This window comes from Hyaena hyaena, unplaced genomic scaffold (assembly GCF_003009895.1).
Source record: "Hyaena hyaena isolate Hyena2069 unplaced genomic scaffold, ASM300989v1 scaffold_2381, whole genome shotgun sequence".
NCBI classification, from domain to species: domain Eukaryota; kingdom Metazoa; phylum Chordata; class Mammalia; order Carnivora; family Hyaenidae; genus Hyaena; species Hyaena hyaena.
Genome location: NW_024083014.1, coordinates 18617 through 41415, shown reverse-complemented (window position 1 = coordinate 41415; position 22799 = coordinate 18617). Strand labels below are relative to the sequence as shown.

The following is a 22799-nucleotide window of genomic DNA, read 5'->3' as shown; positions in this document are numbered from 1 at the left end:
AGTGTACTGAAAGGTGAGGGTACCAGCTAAGAAACTTAACACCATGGACAGGCTTTTTTTAAACTTTATTTATTTACCTTGAGAGTGAGATAAACAGTGACCCAACAGCGGAGGGGCAGTGAGGGAGGGAGGAGGAGAGATCGAGGGGGAGGGGGAGAGAGATGGATGGGGGGAGAGGGAGAGAGACAGAGAGAGAGACAGACAGAGAGAGAATCACAAACACGTCTGCATTGCCAGTGCAGAGTCCTACACGTAGCTCAATCAGAAACTGTGAGCCCAAATCCAGACCTGAGCCCAAATCCAGAGTCAGACACTTAAGTGCCTGAGACACTGAGGGCCTGCACGTTGGATAGGATTTTCATGAAAATTAAAATCTAATTTCTTGAAACATTAACTGAGTGCATTTGTGGGCCTAGGACAAATCCTATACTAGTGAGATCCATTCCCTATTGTACCAATCTGAGAGTTCTTTTGTGAAAATTAACCAGTTAGATTTAATTGCCAAGTCTGTCTGTATATCTTAGAATAAATGAGTCATGTAGATGACAGAATATCAACAATAACAGCAAAACATGAGTGAAAAATAGTCAAACTTCAATCTTAACAGGGAGAATAAAGGGAGCAGGGTGGACAGAAAGCAAAGACTTTGTCATCAATCCTCTTGTAGAAACCTCTCCCCAGCAAATCCCTAAAATAATCCATGGCCTGAATGACGCCAAGAGTTCACTACAAGTATTTGAGGAAAACACTGCATTGGAAGCTGTTAATTTCCATTTCATGATCATTTTAAGATTCTTTTGATTTTCCTAATCAGAAAAGTATTTAATCACCTTGTAAAGCCGCTTAAAAACCACACTAATATCGTTTACCAATATGCCAGTTTCCTGAATCATCCAACTTTTCCCATATATACCATATCAAATGATTCAACAAAGGAAACGGTGGGTATCATTCCTTGACCCTTTTTCTGGAGTCTATCTCCTGCTCCACTGAACTTCATTTATCATGTGGCTGTACTTAGCTAATTTTACAGTACACAATATAATATTATGCATTTTGTACAAACCATTCACTATTTGGTATAAAAACACAGATGAAGGAAGTTAAAAAAAAAACAAACTTGAAATGAAATTTAATTATGTCTCGATGTGACAAGCAGTCTTTAGCAAGCCACAATCCCTGAACCTTAGTTTGTAGTGTTTTTGTTTTTTTTAAACGAGGCTAAAATCCCTATGCAAATCATCTTTATTCCAGATGTTGTAAGATATGCTGTCTTGGCCCTCTGCATATACTATTAACAACTGCTTAAACTTTTGACGCACTGAAGAAAAAGGCCACACACAAATGTCCTGAGAAGAACACATTAAACTGGTGAAGAAATGTATACATTAGTAGTCAATAGTTTCCTCTGATTTAGGAAGGACTGCATTGGAAGAATGAGGGGAAATTCACTAGAGCAAAGAGAGCTGCAAACTATATTCACATTTTCAAGGAGTTTTGAGGAAATGACTGAGATTCTCTCCTAATGTTTTCTCTCGTCCTGTTATGACATAATGCATGATGCAAAAATATGCCCTGTGCCCCCAGTAAGCATTCTTTCCGACTTTACCTTCACCGTGATCCATAGGTGCTTCTGCAACTGCTTTCCCTTTATCAGGAATAATATCCTGACTCTCAGGGGGGGCCTCCTTTTGTTGAGGTTGCTCATCACTCCACTGTTGGACCGAGAGTGTGTGTGTGTGTGTGTGTGTCCAAATAAAAACTGCATTTAAATACATACCAATAACATAAACATACAGCACATTTTATATCAAATAATAGATAAGTATAAAAGCACTTATAACACATGATTGTATATATTTATTCCTAAAATGAATATGGCAGTGTATACATATAATGGAATATTACTCAGTCATGAAAATGAATAAAATCTTGCCATTTGCAATGATGTGGACAGGGCTTAGAATGTATTCTGCTGAGTGAAAGAAGTCAATGAGAGAAGAACAATCACCTTATGATTTCACTCATCTGTGGAATTGAAGAATAAAACAGAGGAACACATGGGGAGACAAGGAAACATAAGAGGAGAGAGGGAAACAACTCACAAGAGACTCTTAACTGTAGAGAACAAAGTGAGGGCTGATGGAGGTAGGTGGGTGGAGGATGGCATAAATAGATGGGTGATGGGCAATGAAGAGGGCACTGCTGATGAGCACTGGGTGTTGTATGTCAGTCATGAGTCACTGAAATCTACTCCTGAAACCAATATTGCACTGTACGCTAGGTAACATTTAATGTTAAAAAAAGTTACTCTTCCCACAGCCTTGATACTCCAGAAGAGGTACCCACAAGCACGTGGGAGGCTATTTTACACTGTGCTGGGGCAGATATGTACAGCCTTTTGTTAACAAACGTAACAAAGGAGTCATAGGGGACATTTCCACAGGCAACACGAGGACGGACGCCTTCTGGTTCAACGTTTCCAGTTACTTATCAGCAGAGAAACGTTTATCACTGTACCTGTATGTTTGTACTTCAACAACATTTTCAGAAAAATAAACTGATGGTATAGAAAACATCAGATATCGAAAGACTCACAGCCACAGGTGCAGCTGGCCGGTTAGCCTTTCGATTACCCTTTCTTTCTTCAGATTCAGATCTTGCTCTCACTCGCCCACTCATATTTCACTCTGAAAGTAAGGTATCAGTATTTGGAAAATGTACTCTCAAGGCTAGGTATACCACTTCGAAGGCGAAACGTTTTCATGTTTTTACTTTGAAAATACTTTCAAAATCAACCTTGCATTAAGGATACTGTACATGCTGTGGTTGCACCAAATAAATGCCCAAATCAATGTAAAAGATCATTTACATCAGCCAAACTGGCAAGCAAATCACCTTACGGACAGGATCAAACATGAGGTTTACTTCCACAGCTAGATTCCACATCATAGAGGCATGTGAGAAAACAGTGCAGGAAATTTCAAACCGAGGCACTATTGCTTTCCACATTCTCATTTGCTGGGCCCATTTTACCCCCTTAAAAAAGGTTTGGTTGGGTCACACAGAAGGTCTTCATATTTGCACACTGCCGGTGGCTGTCTTCCCAAACCTAGGGCTCACGTGACTAGTTTCGAAACTGAACCCCAGGCAGCTCCTCCCTTGACACCAGGCACAGTGCGATACAAATCTTGCGGACACAGTTCCCACCCCGATGTGGTCCCCGTTTCCTGCCCACCCCCCTTTTTAAAATAGCCGTCACGCCCATCCCCGAGGCCAGGCGGGGCTTGAACTCACCACCCCGAGATCAGACCTGCGCTGAGACCGCGCGTCGGCCCTTTCCAACTGGCCCACCCAGGCGCCCCTTCCACACCTGTTCTCTACTGCCTGGCCCGCCTCGCACCCAGGGTCCCCCTGAGGACTCTGGCTTCAGTGCTCTGCCGGCACGTCCGGGTGTCTCCAGGACTCACATACCTCGAAGGACGCCCCCAGCACCCTCCCTGTCTGCATCACCTTCGTCCTCCTCCCCCGCCATCCCCACTCGTCCCCGTCCTACCTCGAGGACCAGGGCCACGGCGGCCATGACGCCTGGGGGAAGAACGCTATCTCCTAGCAACTTCCACCGCGGAGGCCACAGACCTACGGCTCCGAACCGCCCGAGCCCCACTGCCACGATCCTCAGAGTCACTCACACTTCCAGTCCCGGAAGGACGAATTCGTGGGCCTCCAGCTGAGTTCCGGTAGCGAGAAGGATTAGAGAAGAGCGAACACGACCACCACCGCCTCAGCTCCACTCACGGAAGGTGGGCAGCACGGCGCATGCCCAGTTCGGCTGCCGAACGCAGGCCGGAAGGCGCGCGCCCAGCCACCGGCCTTCCTAGCAACGGGCATGCGCACAGGGTTGGGCACCTGCAGGGAAGTGTGAGATTGTCAGGCCTGGGAGGCTGAGGCGTCCAGGCACGCGATCTGCCGAGGAAAAGGAAAGGGCTCGAAGAGTCTGCTTTTAGACCTCACCCATCCCACATCTGGACCCAGAGTCTTTAGGGACACACAGCCCCAGGTACCTTTAGAGGAATATAGGGCTCAGAAAAACGCTGAGACAGAAATACCTGTTAAGTATTTGAATCCTATTTTTATACCTGTTTTGATTAATCAGTTCCTCCTTTGCTTTAGTTTTCTGTCATCCTTGAATCCATTTGCTCATTCTTATAGAATCAATATATTAACACGTGTTTACTTTTTGGTTCAGCTAATATCTTCTTTTCTATAGATTGATTATTTCTTTTAATTCAAGGTAGCTAACGTCTAGTGTAGTGTCGGTACCAGGAGTAGAACCCAGTAATTCAGCACTTACATACAACACCCAGTGATCCTCGGAACAAGTGCTCTCTCATTGATGCCCATCACCCATTTAGCCCGTCCCATCACCCCCCTCCTTTCTAACAATCCCCACTTTTGTTCCCTGATTGAAGTGTCTCTTATGCTTTGCCTCCCTCTCAGTTTTTATCTTATTTTCTCTTTCCTTCCCCATGTTCATCTGTTACACCTGTTTAATTTTTTTCTGGTGCTACTGCACATTCAAATCTCTGCACTGGTGGGGCACCTGGGGGTCTTTGTCGGTTGAGCGACCAATTTGCCTCAGGTTGTGATCTCATGGTTTGTGGGTTTGTGTGTCTACCTCTCTCCGTGCCCCTTCCTTGCTTGCGTGCTCTCTCTCTTTTTCAAAAATATATAAATAAAACATTAAAAAAGAGAAATCTCTGCATTGATAACTGATTTCTCTATATAACCGGTCATTCTTAGGTCTATTTTAGAAACATCCATACATACTGAGCCCAGGATTTAGGCTCAGTCCACGGTCACATGGCATACAGCAGTGGTGACTATACTCCTCAAATTCTGTACTTCCGAAATCTCAGCCAACATCTTATACGCAAAGCAGACTGTATCACATCAAGGGAGAGCACTACCTGGAGAGAGCCTTAGTAGAGTGTTGGAGGTGGCAGGGCAGAAGAGAGATTAATTCAGATTTTGAAGTCGGGTATACAGCAGGTCTTTCAAACTGGAGGAGGGTGTGATTAGGATTGGGTAAGAATCGTGATCGAATGACTTAGGATTGGAAGACACGACAGAGCAGGAGTTTGAAGACCAATGCTTCAAAGATTCTTGTGGTTGAAAAATTTTCAAGCCTTTACTTCAGCTTTGCTGCTGCTGCTGAGGCTACACCTCCTAGCATTCCAGACAGGATCTGCTTTGGCAGCTGTCATCTTAATACTGGAATTGCAATGAGACCAAGAAAAGAATAAGATTTAATACTAGGGTTTTTTGTTTTGTTTTGTTTTAAGGCTATTGCATCTGGTTGTATGATGAAATTGATATAAGTGTTATCTACCTGCAGTATCTTAAATGGTATCAGAAACATCCCTATCAGGGAAAGTTGAAATCAAAGGATATTACTGGGAGACAACTCCCTTGTGTTTTGATTCAGGTCAGCAGATTGGAATTTTAACTTGGTGACAATGAAAAAGGAAAACATGTTCCTATAACTGATTATTTTTTCTCAGATTGTTGCGTGTGGAAAAAGGGAAACAGCATAAAAAGGAGGCAATATACAGATGGAGATAAAATTTGGGGTTTCAAAGCAGTTCTCTGTTTGTAATGAACTCTTTTAAGATGAGTTATCTCGTCCACATAGAATCATGATTTGTCAGCCAGATGTGTATCATTTTGGGCGAGTCCATTGGATTCTATGAGTAACAGTATAAATGGGGCTCAGGACAGCCTTCCTTGCTCCTTGGACTCGGAGTAGATCAGTCTAGGCTTGAAGGGTATTTTGCCCTGGTGTTGCTACCAAAGAAAAGCTTCTGGCTTCTTTGGAACCCTAAGGTCGCAAATCCTAACATCCTGACCTGACTGGATCCTGAAACCTGATGTGCCTCTTGTGGGCTCTTTCAGCATGAGCAGGAGCTGTGCTGCCCAGAAAGCAGGCACAGGCTGAGCGAGCAGGACTGAGACTCTGCGACTGTTGCAGTTCTAAGACACCCAAGTGTGAGTCCAAAATGTAGGGAAACATCACAGAACTGCCTGAAGTGTCCAAGCCACTGCACAAGGAAAAGGGGTGCTTTTCTGATGGGAGCATCTAAAATCAAGATTTATGTCAGCCCTATATTTCTGATGCAGATGCTAGCTACATTCCTAATTTTTGATTCCTGCCAGGAGCTGCAAGATGTGGGAGCACACATTACTATGTGTGAGTGAGAGTTTCACCCAATACTGACAGATCGGGATATCTCACTGCTATTGACTTGGGTTCCATTTTACAGGTTAATAGCAGTTTGTAACAATGAACTGATTTTCCTGACTCTACTTCCCTCACCTTTTTCTTGCTGCACACTCCTTAGTAAGGAAGTTTGTTCATTCAATGCAGATGTCTCCAGCAATTGATTAATCTTTTATAGCTTATTCACTAAATAAAGGCTGGAGACAAGGGGGCCATGAAGTTATGTATACTCATTCAAATGGTTTTCAAACTAGGATTCTAATCTATATCCATTCCTGAACATAATGGGTCTTTCTGGTTGAGTTTAATAAAAATTTTTTTAATAAAAATTCTTTAGTCCCTATTTCATATAATCTTTTCATTCAAAATGTCTGGAGGAAGGTAGGAGATAATCAAAGATATGTAGAATATTGATTTCAGGACAAGCCACACTGATTTTCTAACAAAAAATATATAAATCATGGCAGCTGGGGAGAAGCAACGGCAGAAAGCAAGGATACTAATGACCTCTGAGCTTCCACTTCCTGTCCAAAGTATGCTCTTCCGAATAATGATGGACCAGCTAAAAGTGTTTAATTCAGAAAAAAATAGGTTTATTCAGAAACTTACAGAGAAATGCACCTGCATTTCTAAGGTAGTCTTTTGTAATTAATGAGATTGGTTTAGCTAGCTGTAATGGTTAATTTTGTGTCCATTTGGCTAGGCCATGCTACACACATACCTATTCAATTCCTATTCTTGATGTTGTCATGAAGCTAATTTTCAGATGAAATTAACGATTTTAAATCTAAAATTGAAATTTCTCTTCCATTTTATTTTGAGAGAGAGACAGAGAAACAGAGAGAGAGAGAGAGAGAGAGAGAGAGAATGTGCAAGCAGGGGAGCGGGACAGTGCGAGAGACAGAAAAAAAATCCCAAGCAGGTTCCATGCTCAGTGTGGAGCCCTCCTTGGGGGCTTGATTAAAAGACCTTGGGATCATAACCTGAGCCCAAATCAAGAGTTGAACAGGCAGTTGACTAAGCCACCCAGATGCCCTGAAATTTCTATTTTAAATTTATATTTTAGGCAACTATGGGTGGCTAGGTCAGTTAAGCATCCAACTGTTGATTTGGGCTCAGGTCATGCATGATCTCACAGTTTGTTCAATCGAACCCCAAGTTGGGCTCGGCGCTGATAGCCAGTTGCCTGGTTAGGATTTTCTCTTTCCCTCTCTCTCGGCCCCTCTCCCCGCCTCTTTCTCAAAGCAAATTAATAAATGCCACAAAATTTAAAAGAAATTTAATCTTTAAAAATAGAATTGCACAGGTGTGTTTGTGTGTATATATATTCATATGAATATACACATGCCATGGGTCCTATTTCTCTGGAGAATCCTGGCTAATATACAGGACTCTTAAAGGGCATAACTGACATGAATCCTGCAGTGTAGGCTGGTCTCACCCTGTTGCATGGGTTCTAAGACAATGAGACCTGTAGCATTTCTCTCCCGTCCTCTGGAGACTGTCGACCGTATGGTTCAGCGTGATGACACAGGGTATGGTTATCTAACTTGTTAGGGTTACCTTAATTCCACAAATGTGGAGTGGCCTCCAATGTGTGTCAGGTCCACTACTCGGCCCCGAGGACGCCAGGATGAGCTGGGTGGTTCCAGCCTTCCAGGAAGGAGTTAAGGGTCTGGTGAAGGCAATAAACAGGAAAACAAAACTTCAGTGCAGTAAGGCAATGAGCATAGCTGGTTTTGCTGACTCACTCAGGGCAGATGGCACTAGCAATATCTCACACTTAATTCTCCCCATCCATTAACAGTATACCCTCAAGAAAATCTGTCTGGTAGGTGTAGTTTCATTTCGCTCACTTTGCTTCTGCCAGGCCCGCACAGCTACACATGTCAACCAGTATTGGTGTGTCATACCAGACTCAGATCCTAAAAAGAATTACCTTCACTGATGTGCTTTCCAAACCAGTCAGGGTTCTTTGTCCATTGCTAGACAAAGCAAAATGCAAGCTTCCCTCGCTGTTCCCTCAGTGTCTAGGAAGTCACATTTATAAAGAATCCAGTTTATTTAAGTTGCTAGAGGGAAAGGTTTGCATCCCTGCCATGTTCAGCCTCTAAGGGGCAGTAGCCACCTCCAGTCTTTTCAACAACCCAAACTACCCTCTCATTCACCTATATACCACTCCCATTTCATGAGGTGTGCTGCTGTACACACCCAACTTTTTGGTCAGCAAACACCAGTTCATGATGGAGAGCTCAGGTTCGTGACAGCTTGGTGGCCTATGGGTAAGTTTCCAGTCTCTACTAAAGCCCACTAGAGGCCAAAAGCAGTTTCTCAAAAGGAGAGTAATTATCTGAGAATGAAGGCATATCTCAACATGAACATGGAACATTACATTGGGCACCTGAAAAATTCACTGACGTAGAAAACCCTTGAATTTTTGTCAGGTTTAGTTCACTCCCTCTGACACACAAGAATCTTACCAATAAAGTCTAGAGTGACCGCAACCTCTCCCTTACTACGCCCCATCACCATAATGCCTTCCATGTAATGGACTGGTATGATATACTGAGGAAGGGAAAGGAAATTAAGATCCTGTGATCTAAATTATAACACGAGGGAGACACTGATATACCAATGAGGTATGACTTTGAAGGTATATTGTGAACCTTAGCAGCTGACAGCCCCACTACCTCTGGTGGCACTTATGGACGGAAGTAGAGAAAAAGGCATATTCCAGACCGATAGCTGCATACAAGGTTCTAGGGCATGTGTTCATTTGCTCAAGCCATGAAAGCACATCTGGTACAGCCGCTTCAATTGGACTCAACACCTGGTTCAGCTCACAATAATACACTTTCATTCTCCAAGTTCCATCTGTCTTATGTATGGGCCAAGTTTGAGACCGGTACAGGGGTAGGTTGGAAATTACCAATGGTGTACTTTCACGTCTTTGATCTCTGCAGTCCCTCCTGGGATGAAACACTGCTTTAAGTTTACTCTGTTCCTAGGAAGAACCAGTTATAATGGCTTCCTTTCAAACTTCCGCACCATAATAGCCTTCACCCCATAGGTTAGGAAATCAATTTCAAACGTAGGACCTTAGTATCCATATTCCAATTATGAATTCCAGACTGGGAAAATAAACACAAGACGGGTTTGGGAGCTCACTGTGTTAGTGTTTACTTGAACTGAGCTACAACTCCATTGATCATCAGACCTCAAGAAGGCCCTCCTTAGACTGGAGGGTCACAGTGTCATTTTGGGTCTTCTGGTATCAGTGTCCTCTCAGAACCAGTGTCCAATAGGCCCTAAAAGCTGACTATTTCCTTATCCCCAGTATATTACTACCCAAGTATAACGTCCTTTTGAGAAGACTAGAAGAAACGTTTAAAGTCACAATTTCCAGAAGTTTATGTTGACCTTAAAAAAACAAAAGAGCCAACTATTTTACCAGCAAAATAACTTTCTTCAAGAAAACCAGAGGACTTGCACTACTGGACAGCGAAACTATGGTAACCCATGCTTAAGTGCAGACAACACTCTTACAGTAGGCAAGAGGAAGCTGGGAGGGGCTGCTGCAGCTTCTCATTGCCTGAGCCCGGTGTGTTTCATTGGATGGACTATTGCTGGGCAAAGGAAAAATCTTCCTTCCTCCTTCTAGGGTTTGTAAACTAAACTTCCTGCTGGAGAATGAGAAGTGTGTTTGTTAGACAGTGGTGGTGTATGAAAGCCCCCCTTGGGGGCTTCCTGACTCTATTTTTATGAAGTTTCTGTCACATGGAACAGTCTCCTTCCTCAAGGGATCTCAGTCTCCCCTTATTTTAAAGTGTTCCAAGTAGGTAAAAAGAAACTCAAGTGTTAGAATTGACTGAGGGCTCGTGACTCTCTTCTTACGATTTGAATTCGATTTCTTCACTTGCCTTAGTAGTTTTCTGCTTATAGAGACCAAAGGTCTGCATGAGTCAGACTACTACTTTCCACTTAGAGAGACGATAGGACTGCATGAGTTAGACTGCTCTGATTGCTGCTTTGAATCTCCTGTATTCAAGGTAACAACAACCTTGTCTTTGGCAATGGAGTGCTGCCACGTGGACATTGCCACCTCAGGATCTAAACACTGTCACTTTGGAACGTGAATACATACATTTAGAGTTTCCAAATGAGTGGCTCAGGGTCTCACTGTAAAGTATGAACTACGCAGAAGAGCAATCACTGAGCTTCTCAGGGTTGCTGTGCTCTCCCCACACAAATGTTTTTTCTCACCGTAGTGAGCAATGATATGTCTTCTATACTTCCCAGTGTGGGTGAGTAGGTCTCAATTGACAAATACACTCTAACCTTCTAACCTCCCTCAGCCCTTGACCCCTTTCTTTTACACTAAACCAAGACAGGTCGGGTATTTCCAGTCCCTTCACGGTGGGCCACTTTTTGGTCCATGTTTCCAACAACAAAGCAAACACACTGTGAGAGCCCTTTCTTCATCCCTGAGCTGCAACACTCGATGAAGAATCTCCACTTAGTGAGCCCATATCAATAAAGTCAGCCTGACCCAACATGATGATCCTTGCATCATTATCCCACTTGCTTACTATTCATTCCCTCACATGTTCCCTGAATTTCTGCTGATATAATTTAAAACTCAAGTAGTTCTTTTTGGGTTGCATAACTCCTCATGGGTCACACTTTGTATGTCGCCTTTAGGGGCCTAATGGGACCCAAGTCTAGATACAGGTCTAAAGCCAAGAAGAGTGATGCAAGAAAGTCCTGAGGAGACTCAGCATTGTAATGCATGGAAACTGCCTCATGGGAGGCTCTTACCATTTGCTCAGGAAATGCAGGGTTCATAGGCTCAGACACAGGTGAATAAGCCATCCTACTGTGAGCGGGGTGGCTCGCTCTGGGGGTGGGAGGCCAATTCCAATGGGGTTGGGGAAACCTCTCCTACTAGTAAGAAAGATTCATCAGCACTTAAGGGACTGATGTGCCTAGCTTCAGCATGACCTTCCCACTAGTTCCCATTCCAAGTCACAGGATCCCTTCTTCTCCCAGTCAGTGACCCTCATTTTTACACTAGATACCCTGCAGGCCTGGGACTTCACTGTACTGTAATTCAGTCAAGGGTGAGATGGGATTCTCCATTTGATTTTCAGCAATATCAGCCATGTAGCTACAGGAAACAAGGCTCTCTTTCAGGACACAAGTAGAAAATCGTAAGTCATTCATGACTCAGAAGTCAAATGCTTCACTTCATCTTTTTCTTTGGCTACATTGTCCAGGGACATTAGGAGAAACCAAGTGATAAGGGCAACAAAGGCAAGAGAAATGAAGGCAAGTCTACAGGAAATCTCCTAACAGCTTGCAGCCCACTGATAGACACCTGAAACATGCAGAGCGTGACCTTCCTCAAGGAACTCTTGCTGCCTTAGTGCCTTCATATTTTTGTTTTATTAAAGACTAAAGTAAACTGTTAACAGCAGCTGTCCCCTCAAGGTCCTGAAATCCTTGTTTCCAAATCCCTTAGAGACTTACAGAATCCGTAACCCTCACTAACGTAAAGTGTATAGTTCGTCACTCTTCACAGTCTGAGGCAGCTCTTCTGCCCATGGGTCCTGTCCCCATGTTATAAGGAAACCACCTTTTTGCACCAAAAATGTCTCAAGCATTCTTTCCTAGCTGTTTGCTCACAAACCCCACTTCATTATTTCAGAACAACTAATATCGTTACATTCCTTACTTTTCCGAAAATGTTCAAAAGTATCACATACACAGTCAGGTGTCTCCTTGCTTCTTATAAGTCGCTGACGACAAGTATCAAATGCGCAAATTTTGGGTATCTCTATAAACACATCATGGACCCTCGCTGCTCTTTTCACTACTGGAAATCGAGCCATTAGTTTCTCCCAATGGAATCATAGTAGACACTCAATTCCAACAACCAGCAATCAATTCAGAAAACTCATTCTTAAAATTTAGTTCCTCTAGAAACACTCTCAGCACCAAAATCTTCCTTAGTCACCATTCTCCAGAGAACCAGTACCTACAAGGTTGCATAGAGATATATAGAAGAGGATATTTATTATAGGAGCTGGATTATGTGATTATGAGGGTGAGATTCCCAAGGTTTGCTCTCTACAAACTAGACAACAAGACAAGTCCATGGTGTCGTTCAGTCCAAGGATAAAGGCCTGGTTACTGGGGGGCGTCAGTCCCACTCTGAGACCAAATCCAGAGAACCAAAGGCATTGATGTCAGAAGACATGAGGAGGTAGGTGATTGCCACACACTCTGTGCTAGAGCAAAAGGACCCATCTCCTGTAGTAGTCCTATCATATGACGCAATGTGAGAATTACATTTCAAATGATTAGTAATAACCATTTTGACCTCAATCAGCAGGCAATCTGAGCTTAGTTACTAGCCGTTTACAGTACACAGGAAAATGGCAGCTGCCCAGAGTCTGTAGAACGTTTCCCATCCCCACTCATCCTTGTTCCTGTGAAAATCTGAATTTCTTCCTAGTTTCTACTGCTTGAAATAAGAGAAGCTCTGGTCACGCAGACAACTGAAGCATTCCCACAGGTACAGGTGTCGCTGGCACTCTCAGCTCTAACTCCTTGCTTAGCAGCTCAGACAGAACTCCCGGGGGCACGTACTACACCATTCGTCCTGCCTCTTCAGTGTCTTTTCGACTTGCTGCTGCCTCCTGTGTGTCACCAGAGCTTCTTCACAACTTACTGTCATCTGAATCAACTTTAGGGCCATACAACAAGCTGGCCAACAGTTACCTCCAACAGTAATGGTGGGAAAAGCTAAATATTTGTACCAGGTTGAAGTCTGCCCTTTGAAGTGGACTGTAACAATTCAGGAATCATCAAAGCCCAGGTCCCAAATCTGCCCAGGTATCTGATGGCAGGAATCTGATGTTTGCCATTAAGGTGCTCACAGAAAGGCTAAATCCAGAAATCGCTATCTCCAAACCTTTGAGCACTATGAGTGAACTACAAAGAAACACACACACATGCACACACAGACACAAGGGTTAAAAGAAAAAAACGAGTAAAATCTGTTAATGATAGTCTTGCTGATAAGGTTTCTAAAAAAATTTTTAGTGTTTAATTATTTTTGAGACAAAGAAACAGAGCATGAGCAGAAAAGGGGCAGAGAGAGAGGGGGACACAGAATCTGAAGCATTCTCTAAGCTCTGAGCTGTCAGCACGGTGCTCGACAAGGGCCTCGAACTCATGAGCGGTGAGATCATGACCTGAGCCAAAGGCAGACACTTAAGGGACTGAGCCACCCAGGTGCCCCATTGGAAATAAAGATTTTAAAGATAAAAGATACAATAAAACTTTGAGAATTATGACTATTCTCACTCTTAAATAATTTTGAAGAAAAACATTGCATATTCAAGTTGCTTTTTAAGAAGCCAGAAACAGAATGACTGAGAAATTCTCTTGCCTAGGTCAAGGTATTTCCTTAAAAAAAAAACAACAACCAACTAGAAGGAACATATTAGTTTCATAATATATCCTACAATTAGTTCACCAATATATCTTAATTTATTTAGAAAAAGATACTTCATGATTAGTTCACCCTTCCTGTACTTCCCTTCCATATACTACCGACCACCCAAAACTTAGAGGTTATATAAAACTAATAAAAATGGACAACTGCACTAGTTCTCTACATTAACAAGGGTTTATATTCCACTGTTTTCATCAACATAACTTCACTAATCTAGGAACATCCTGTCTAAGAACAGAAAAGTCACAAATAACTTCTCGTTCATTCCAGGAATGACCTAAAAACCCCATTTACCCTTCCATAAAAATGGCCACATGAAATTTTCAACCACAAGAATCTTTGAAGCTTTGGTCTTCAAACTCCTGCTCTGTCGTGTCTTCCAATCCTAATTCATTCGATCACGATTCTTACCCAATCCTAATCACACCCTCCTCCAGTTTGAAAGACCTGCTGTATACCCGACTTCGAAATCTGAGTAAATCTCTCTCCTGCCCTGCCACCTCCAAGACTCTACTAAGGCTCTCTCCAGGTAGTGCTCTCCCTTGATGTGATACAGTCTGCTTTGCATATAAGATGTTGGCTGATATTTCCGAAGTACAGAATTTGAGGAGTATAGTCACCACTGCTGTATGCCATGTGACCGTGGACTGAGCCTAAATCCTGGGCTCAGTATGTATGGATGTTCCTAAAATAGACCTAAGAATGACTGGTTATATAGAGAAATCAGTTATCAATGCAGAGATTTCTATTTTTTAATGTTTCATTTATACATTTTTGAAAAAGAGAGAGCACGCAAGCAAGGAAGGGGCACGGAGAGAGGTAGACACACAGACCCACAAACCATGAGATCATGACCTGAGGCAAATTGGTCGCTCAACGGACAAAGACCCCCAGGTGCCCCACCAGTGCAGAGATTTGAATGTGCACTAGCACCAGAAAAAAATTAAACAGGAGTAACAGATGAACATGGGGAAGGAAAGAGAAAATAAGATAAAAACTGAGAGGGAGGCAAAGCATAAGAGACACTTCAATCAGGGAACAAAAGTGGGGATTGTTAGAAAGGAGGGGGGTGATGGGACGGGCTAAATGGGTGATGGGCATCAATGAGAGAGCACTTGTTCCGAGGATCACTGGGTGTTGTATGTAAGGGGTGAATTACTGGGTTCTACTCCTGGTACCCATACTACACTAGACGTTAACTACCTTGAATTAAAAGAAATAATCAATCTATAGAAAAGAAGATATTAGCTGAACCAAAAAGTAAACACGTGTTAATATATTGATTCTATAAGAATAAGCAAATGGATTCAAGGATGACAGAAAATTAAAGCAAAGGAGGAACTGATTAATCAAAACAGGTATAAAAATAGGATTCAAATACTTAACAGGTATTTCTGTCTCAGCGTTTTTCTGAGCCCTATATTCCTCTAAAGGTACCTGGGGCTGTGTGTCCCTAAAGACTCTGGGTCCAGATGTGGGATGGGTGAGGTCTAAAAGCAGACTCTTCGAGCCCTTTCCTTTTCCTCGGCAGATCGCGTGCCTGGACGCCTCAGCCTCCCAGGCCTGACAATCTCACACTTCCCTGCAGGTGCCCAACCCTGTGCGCATGCCCGTTGCTAGGAAGGCCGGTGGCTGGGCGCGCGCCTTCCGGCCTGCGTTCGGCAGCCGAACTGGGCATGCGCCGTGCTGCCCACCTTCCGTGAGTGGAGCTGAGGCGGTGGTGGTCGTGTTCGCTCTTCTCTAATCCTTCTCGCTACCGGAACTCAGCTGGAGGCCCACGAATTCGTCCTTCCGGGACTGGAAGTGTGAGTGACTCTGAGGATCGTGGCAGTGGGGCTCGGGCGGTTCGGAGCCGTAGGTGTGTGGCCTCCGCGGTGGAAGGTGCTAGGAGATAGCGTTCTTCCCCCAGGCGTCGTGGCCGCCGTGGCCCTGGTCCTCGAGGTAGGACGGGGACGAGTGGGGATGGCGGGGGAGGAGGACGAAGGTGATGCAGACAGGGAGGGTTCTGGGGGCGTCCTTCGAGGTATGTGAGTCCTGGAGACACCCGGACTTGCCGGCAGAGCACTGAAGCCAGAGTCCTCAGGGGGACCCTGGGTGCGAGGCGGTCCAGGCAGTAGAGAACAGGTGTGGAAGGGGCGCCTGGGTGGGCCAGTTGGAAAGGGCCGACGCGCGGTCTCAGCGCAGGTCTGATCTCGGGGTGGTGAGTTCAAGCCCCGCCTGGCCTCGGCGATGGGCGTGACGGGTATTTTAAAAAGGGGGGTGGGCAGGAAACGGGGACCACAGCAGGGTGGGAACTGTGCCCCCGAGATTTGTATCGCACTGTGCCTGGTGTCAAGGGAGGAGCTGCCCAGGGGTCAGTTACGAAACTAGACATGTGAGCCCTAGTTTTGGGAAGACAGCCACCGGCAGTGCGCAAATATGAAGACCTTCTCTGTGTCCCAACCAAACCTTTCCTAAGGGCGTAAAATGGGCCCAGCAAATGGGAATGTGCAAAGCAATAGTGCCTCGGGTTGAAATTTCCAGCACTGTTTTCTCACATGCCTTTATGACGGGGAATCTAGCTGTGGAAGTAAACCTCATGTTTGATCCTGTCCTCAAGGTGATTTGCTTGCCAGTTTGGCTGATGTAAATGATCTTGCAGCTCATTTATTTGGTGCAACCACAGCATGTACAGTATTCTTAATGCAAGGTTGATTTTGAAAGTATTTTCAAAGTAAAAACAAATGAAAACGTTTACCTTGGAAGTGGTATACCTAGCTTTGAGAGTACATTTTCCAAATACTGATATCCTACTTTCAGGGTGAAATATGAGTGCGCGAGTGAGACCAAGATCTAAATCTAAACAAAGAAAGGGTAATCGAGCGGCTAACCAGCCGGCTACAGCTGTGGCTGTGAGTACTTCAGAATTTGATGTTTTCTATACCTTCAGTTTATTTTTCTGAAAGTGTTGTTGAACTACAAACATACAGGTACAGTGATACACGTTTCTCTGCTGATAAGGAGCAGGAAACGTTGAACCAGAAGGCGTCCATCCTTGTGTTGCCTGTGGAAATGTACCCTATGACTCCTCTGCTATGCTTATTAACAACAGGTTGTACATATCTGTCCCAGCACAGTGTAAAATAGCCTCTAAAGTGCTTGTGGGTGCCTCTTCTGGAGTAGCTAGGCTGTGGGAAGAGTAACTTTTTTTAAAATTTAATTTAACTTAGCGTACAGTGCAATATTTGTTTCAAGAGTATACTTCAGTGGGGTGCCTGGGTGGCTTAGTTGGTTAAGTGCCGACTTAAGCTCAGGTCATGATCTCACAGTTTGTGAGTTCAAACCCCGCATCAGGCTCCGTGCTGACAGCTTGGAGCCTGGACCCTGTTTCTGATTCTGTCTCTGTCTCTCTCTTTCTCTCTGCCCCTCCCCTGCTTGTGCTTTCTCTCTCTCTCAAAAATAAAATAAATTAAAAAAAAAAAAAGAGTAGACTTCAGTGACTCATGACTGACATACAACACCCAGTGCTCATCACCAGTGCCCATCACTCATCATTTATGCCATCCTCCACCCACCTAACTCCATCAACCCTCACTTTGTTCTCTACAGTTAAGAGTCTCTTGTGATTTGTTTCCCTCTCTCCTCTTATTTTTCCATCTCTCCCCATGTGTTCCTCTGTTTTATTATTCCATTCCACAGATGAGTGAAGTCATATGGTGATTGTTTTTCTCTCATTGATATCTTTCACTCAGCAGAATACATTCTAAGCCCTGTCCACATCGGTGCAGATGTCAAGATTTTATTCTTTTTCATGACTGACTAATATTCTATTATATGTATACACAACCATATTCATTGTAAGAATAAATGTGTAGAATCATGTGTTATAAGTGTGTACTGGATGTTTATATTGTTGGTATGTATTTACAATGCAATTTTTATTTGGACACACACACACACACACACACACACACTCTAGGTCCAGCAGCCAAGTGATGAGCAACCTCAACAAAAGGAGGCACCCCCTGAGAGTCAGGATATTATTCCTGATAAAGAGAAAGCAGTTGCAGAAGCACCTATGGATCATGGTGAAGGTAAAGGGGGAAAGAATGCTTACTGGAGGCACAGGGAACATATTTGCATCATGCAATTTGACATAACAGGACGAAACAAAACATTGGAAGAGAATCTCAGTCATTTCCTGAAAATTCTTTGAAAATGTGAATAGAGTATACTATGCAGCTCTGTTCACTGTAGTGAATTTCCCCTAGTTCTTCCAATGCAGGCCTTCCTCAATCCGAGGAAACTGTTGACTACTAACGTATACATTTCTTCACTAGTTTAGTGTGTTCTCAGGACATTTTTCTGTGCCCTTTTTCTTCAGTGCATCAAAAGTGTAAGCAGTTTTTAATAGTATGTGCAGAGGGCCAAGTCAGCATATCATATAACATCTGGAATAAGATGATTTGCATAAGGTGGTAGCCTTGTTTTATAAATAAGAAAACTAAGGTTCAGGGATTGTGACTTGCTAAAGACTGCTTGTCACATGGAGACATAATTAAATTTCATTTCATGTTTTTTTTTATTGCTTCCTACCATCTGTGTTTTTATAACAAAATGTGAATGGTTTGTACAAAATGCATAATACTAAAAAACGTATACTGTAAAATGAGCTAAGTACAGCCACAGGATAATTGAGGTTCAGTGGAGCAGGAGATAGACTCCAGAAAAAGGCTCAAGGAATGATAGCCACTGTTTCCTTTGCTGAATCATTTGATATGGTGTATTTGGGAAATGTTGGAGAATTCAGGAAACTGGCATATTGGTAAACTATATTAGTGTGGTTTGTAAGCGGCTGTATGGGGTGTTTAAATACTTTTCAGATTAGGAAAATCAAAAGAATCTTAAAGTGATCATGAAATGGAAATTAACAGCTTCCAATGCAGCATTTTCCTCAAATACTTGTAGTGAACTTTTGGCGTGATTCAGGCCATGGATTATTTTAGGGATTTGCTGGGAAGAGGTTTCTACAGTAGGATTGATGACAAAGTCTCTTGCTTTCTTTCCACTATACTCCCTTTATTCTCACTGTTAAGATTGAAGTTTGACTATGATTCACTCATGTTTTGCTGTTATTTTTGTTTTTTTTCATAATTCAACTATTTAATGTTATCACAAACAAAATTGTTAACTTTATTTTATTTTTTTTTGTTTTGCAGTTATTTTTGATATCTTGTCATCTACATGACTCATTTATCCTAAGTTATAGAGACAGACTTGGCAACGATAACTAACTGGTTAATTTTCACAAAAGAACTTTCAGGTTGCCACAATAGGGAATGGATCTCATTAGTCTCGCATTTGTCCTAGGCCCACAAATGCACTCACTTAATATTTCAAGAAATTAAATTTTCATTTTCATTAAAATCCTATCCAACGTGCAGGCCCTCGGTGGCTCAGGCACTTAAGTGTCTGACCTTGGATTTGGGCTCAGGTTTGGATTTTGGCTCACAGTTTGTGATTGAGCTACATGTTGGACTCTGCACTGGCAATGCAGAGGTGCTTGTGATTCTCTCTCTCTCTCTCTCTCCCCCGCCCCATCCATCTCTCTCCCCCTTCCCTTCTATCTCCCCTCCTCCCTCCCTCCCTGCCCCTCCGCTGTTGGGTCACTGTTTATCTGACTCTCAAAGTAAATTAATAAAGTTTAAAAAAGCTTGTCCATGGTGTTAATTTAAGGATTCTTAGCTGATACTCTCACCTCTCAGTACACTGTGGTAATATAATGCAAATGTAGATTTAGTGTCGTTTCTTTTTAGATTATTATTTGAAATAAGGTTTCATAATAGAGAAAAACAAAGATGTGAAGTCTTCTTTCCATCATCACTTTTTTAATTACATGAAGTCTACAAGCTTGTATTTCATATAATGGAAACAATAAATATTATCATCTCGTTTTTATATTTTATGTTCACCCCTTCAAGTGATAATCTTTGTCTTTGAAGCACCTGACCTGGAAGCTGGTATCCAAAAATTGCCTCTGCCAAAGACTGAAGATATTACTGAAGATGACACTGATGTGAAGGGGGCAGATTTCCCAACTGTGGAGCCCGTGAAAATGCCTGAAGCAGGTATTTTATCCTTTGGGAATGTGAAGTTTGTTGTTCTTTTCCTGAATTTTATAGTTTTCATTTTTTAGATGTATCTTTACCGATAGATACTTTAATAACAGACTTTACACAGAAAGGTACTTTCACAAGTAGTTCAGACCCTAACTTCCTGACTGCCTGACTCACACCCTATGAGATACACAATTAAATTTGGTCAAAGCCTTATTAAATTATAAAATACGAAAGCATTTCCTTTTTGATAAAGTGTAAATACTGGGGCAACAGATGGCTCAGTCAGTGAAGCATGTGACTCTTGATTTGGCTCAAGTCATGATCTCACAGTTTGTGAGATGGAGCCCCATTTTCGACCCTGTACTGACAGCATGGAGCCTGCTTGGGACTCTCTCTCTTCCTCTCTCTCTGTCCCTCTCTCATTTGTACTCTCTGTCTCTCTCTCTCTGTCTCTCTCTCTCTCAAAATACGTGAATAAACTTAAATAGAATAAACTGTAAATACTGTAACCGATAGCTGATTAAATTCAGAATCTTCTCTAATTTCCTCTTTTAAGAAACACAGAATGCATTTGGAATAAATACCAGCTGTATGAAATATGCTGATGCATTGAAGTACCATCCAATACGAGCTCTAACATAAGTTGTGTGACTCTGGGAAAATCCCTTCACTTCTGAACCCATCTTGATGCATATATCTCGTGATTTCAAATCGGATATATTGCATTTATTTTTTTATTGCTGTTTTTTGTATTTTGTGGTTCTGTTGGATAACATACATGGAATACAAAAATCATCCATTTTGTTTGCTTTATTTATCATCAGATAGCATCTTTGATCAAATTTGAACATCTGAATTGAGATTTCCGTGCCGCTGAGAACAAGAAAACACACTGTTTGATGTGGGTTTTTCTCTATGGAGCCCCGGATACCTGTTCTTAAATTTTGTCAAATTCGGGGCGCATGGGTGACTTAGTCGGTTAAGCGTCTGACTTTCGCTTAGGTCATGATCTCACAGTTCGTGGGATCGAGCCCCGTGTCGGGCTATGTGCTGACTGCCAGCTCAGAGCCTGGAGCCTGTTTCAGTCTGTGACTCCCTCTCTCTCTGACTCTCCCCTGCTCACCCTGTCTCTCTCTCTCTCTCTCTCCCCTAGAAATAATAAATAAAAAACATTAAAAAAATTTGTCAAATTCTACATTACTGTGCCTCTTACAGAACATGTGCAGTTTGAAACCTTTCCCCAATGAAGGCTCAAATGACTGAGTAATAAAATGGCAAGAGATGCTTTAGTTTCTAGTTTCTGTGGCACATCAAGTAGGGAGAGTGCATGGGTGTTCTATGTAAGTGATGAATCCCTAGATTCGACTCCTGAAACCAGTACTACTGGTTACATGTTAAGTCACTCGAATCTAAATTTAAAAGTAAAACATAAAACTACCTTTTGATTGGTTCAATTCCTTTTATCTATTCTGACCTGAAGTGTCTTTTTCACTTCTTGTATCAATAGAAAGTGTGGAGTGTTCAAAAAATGTTGGTAAAGTATATGCTTGGAATTCTATCTTATAAAATGGAAACGATGGTGTCCTGTGTATATCATTAATTTAATCTAAATAAAATTCTGCTGAGTAATGTTTCCAACTCTATGTCTATCTTACAGGTGAAGGACAATGGAAGGTTTAAGCAAGAAGAAGCCGAAAGCAGCTAAAGTGCTCTCCTATAGGAAGGATACTTCAGCATTAAAAATCTCTCAATAAGGGGCGCCTGGGTGGCTTAGTCGGTTGAGCGTCCGACTTTCGCTTGGGTCATGATCTCGCGGTTCGTGGGTTCGAGCCCCGCGTCGGGCTCTGTGCTGACTGCCGGCTCAGAGCCTGGAGCCTGTTTCAGAGTCTGTCACTCCCTCTCTCTCTGACCCTCCCCTGCTCACGCTATCTCTCTCTCTCTCCTAGAAATAAATAAAAAAAATTAAAAAAAAAAAAAAAAAAAATCTCTCAATAAAATCTTACAACTTTCTCCACAGACTCTTTCAGTCCCTTGTTAGACTTACTCTGAGTACTAGGTGCTGTTAACAATTGTGTCGTTTTTTGAAATTTTATATTCTGATTCAGATGGTAAGTGCAGATAGATGTGTACATCGACACTCTCTCCAGCAGCCTTGCTGCATACGATTGAATGCCAGAGGTGTACATCAGCATCCATTATGAGTTTCAACACACGCAATTCTATCATCTTTGAATACTAACAGTTTGTTACTGCTCTTTTAATCATTATCTCCCCTCTTTGTTTTCTCACTTTACAATATTGGACAGACCCACCCAGCACAGTGCTGGAAAGAACTGAAAATAGACATCCTTCTCTTATTCCTGATGGGAGTTAGACAATTTTGAACATTTGACTATATTTACTGTGACATTAAGGAAGTTCTTTTCTCAGTTTAGTGTACTACACTATTTATGTTGAATATATGTTGCCTTTCATCAAACACGTGTAGTACATTGATTCAGACAATCATAGGACTTTTCTTCCATTAATCCGTTAATGCAATGAATTTCATACATACTTTCCTATGTTTAAATCAACCAGACACTACTGACAGGGAATGTTCATGATACAGTATCTTTTTGAATAATCTATATCATATTAGTTGGGTTATAATTTTTATTACTATCTTCATGAGTGACATTAGTGTCTACATTTAGTTCATATACTCTCTTGGATTTTAGTATCAAGGATATACTGCCTTCATAGAACGAACTGGTATGTAAAACCTCTTTTTCTATTCTCTGGAACTGAAGACTCTGAAAGGCTGTGAGTGACGTAGGACTAGTCTTTCCCATGTTCAGCTGTTTCTGGATTGCACCTCTTTCTTGGGAACTGGACCCTGCAGAAATGGCAGGGAACC

At 42.6% G+C, this 22799-nt stretch overlaps 1 protein-coding gene across 4 annotated transcripts; it reads left to right on the top strand.

Annotated features, from left to right (window-relative positions):
* Positions 1-15436: 15436 nt before the first annotated feature.
* Positions 15437-21642, top strand: LOC120227475 (P antigen family member 3-like). 4 transcript variants are annotated; one of them, XM_039225585.1, is made up of 5 exons: positions 15437-15607; positions 16602-16693; positions 17761-17875; positions 19784-19909; positions 21558-21642. In XM_039225585.1, the coding sequence occupies exons 2-5, from the start codon at positions 16610-16612 to the stop codon at positions 21578-21580; spliced, it is 348 nt and encodes a 115-aa protein (XP_039081516.1). In that variant the 5' UTR covers positions 15437-15607; positions 16602-16609; the 3' UTR covers positions 21581-21642. The 4 variants fall into 4 exon arrangements, 3 of the variants coding, with proteins under 3 accessions (XP_039081516.1, XP_039081518.1, XP_039081517.1); XM_039225587.1 differs by lacking the exon at positions 15437-15607 and adding an exon at positions 15642-15656; XM_039225586.1 differs by lacking the exon at positions 15437-15607 and adding an exon at positions 15678-15743.
* Positions 21643-22799: the final 1157 nt, after the last annotated feature.

Coding starts and splice junctions, on each gene's coding strand:
- LOC120227475 (XM_039225585.1), top strand. CDS start 16,610: ATGAGTGCGCGAGTGAGACCAAGATCTAAATCTAAACAAAGAAAGGGT. Junction 16,694..17,760: donor AGCCGGCTACAGCTGTGGCT/GTGAGTACTTCA, acceptor CACACACTCTAG/GTCCAGCAGCCAAGTGATGA. Junction 19,910..21,557: donor CGTGAAAATGCCTGAAGCAG/GTATTTTATCCT, acceptor TCTATCTTACAG/GTGAAGGACAATGGAAGGTT.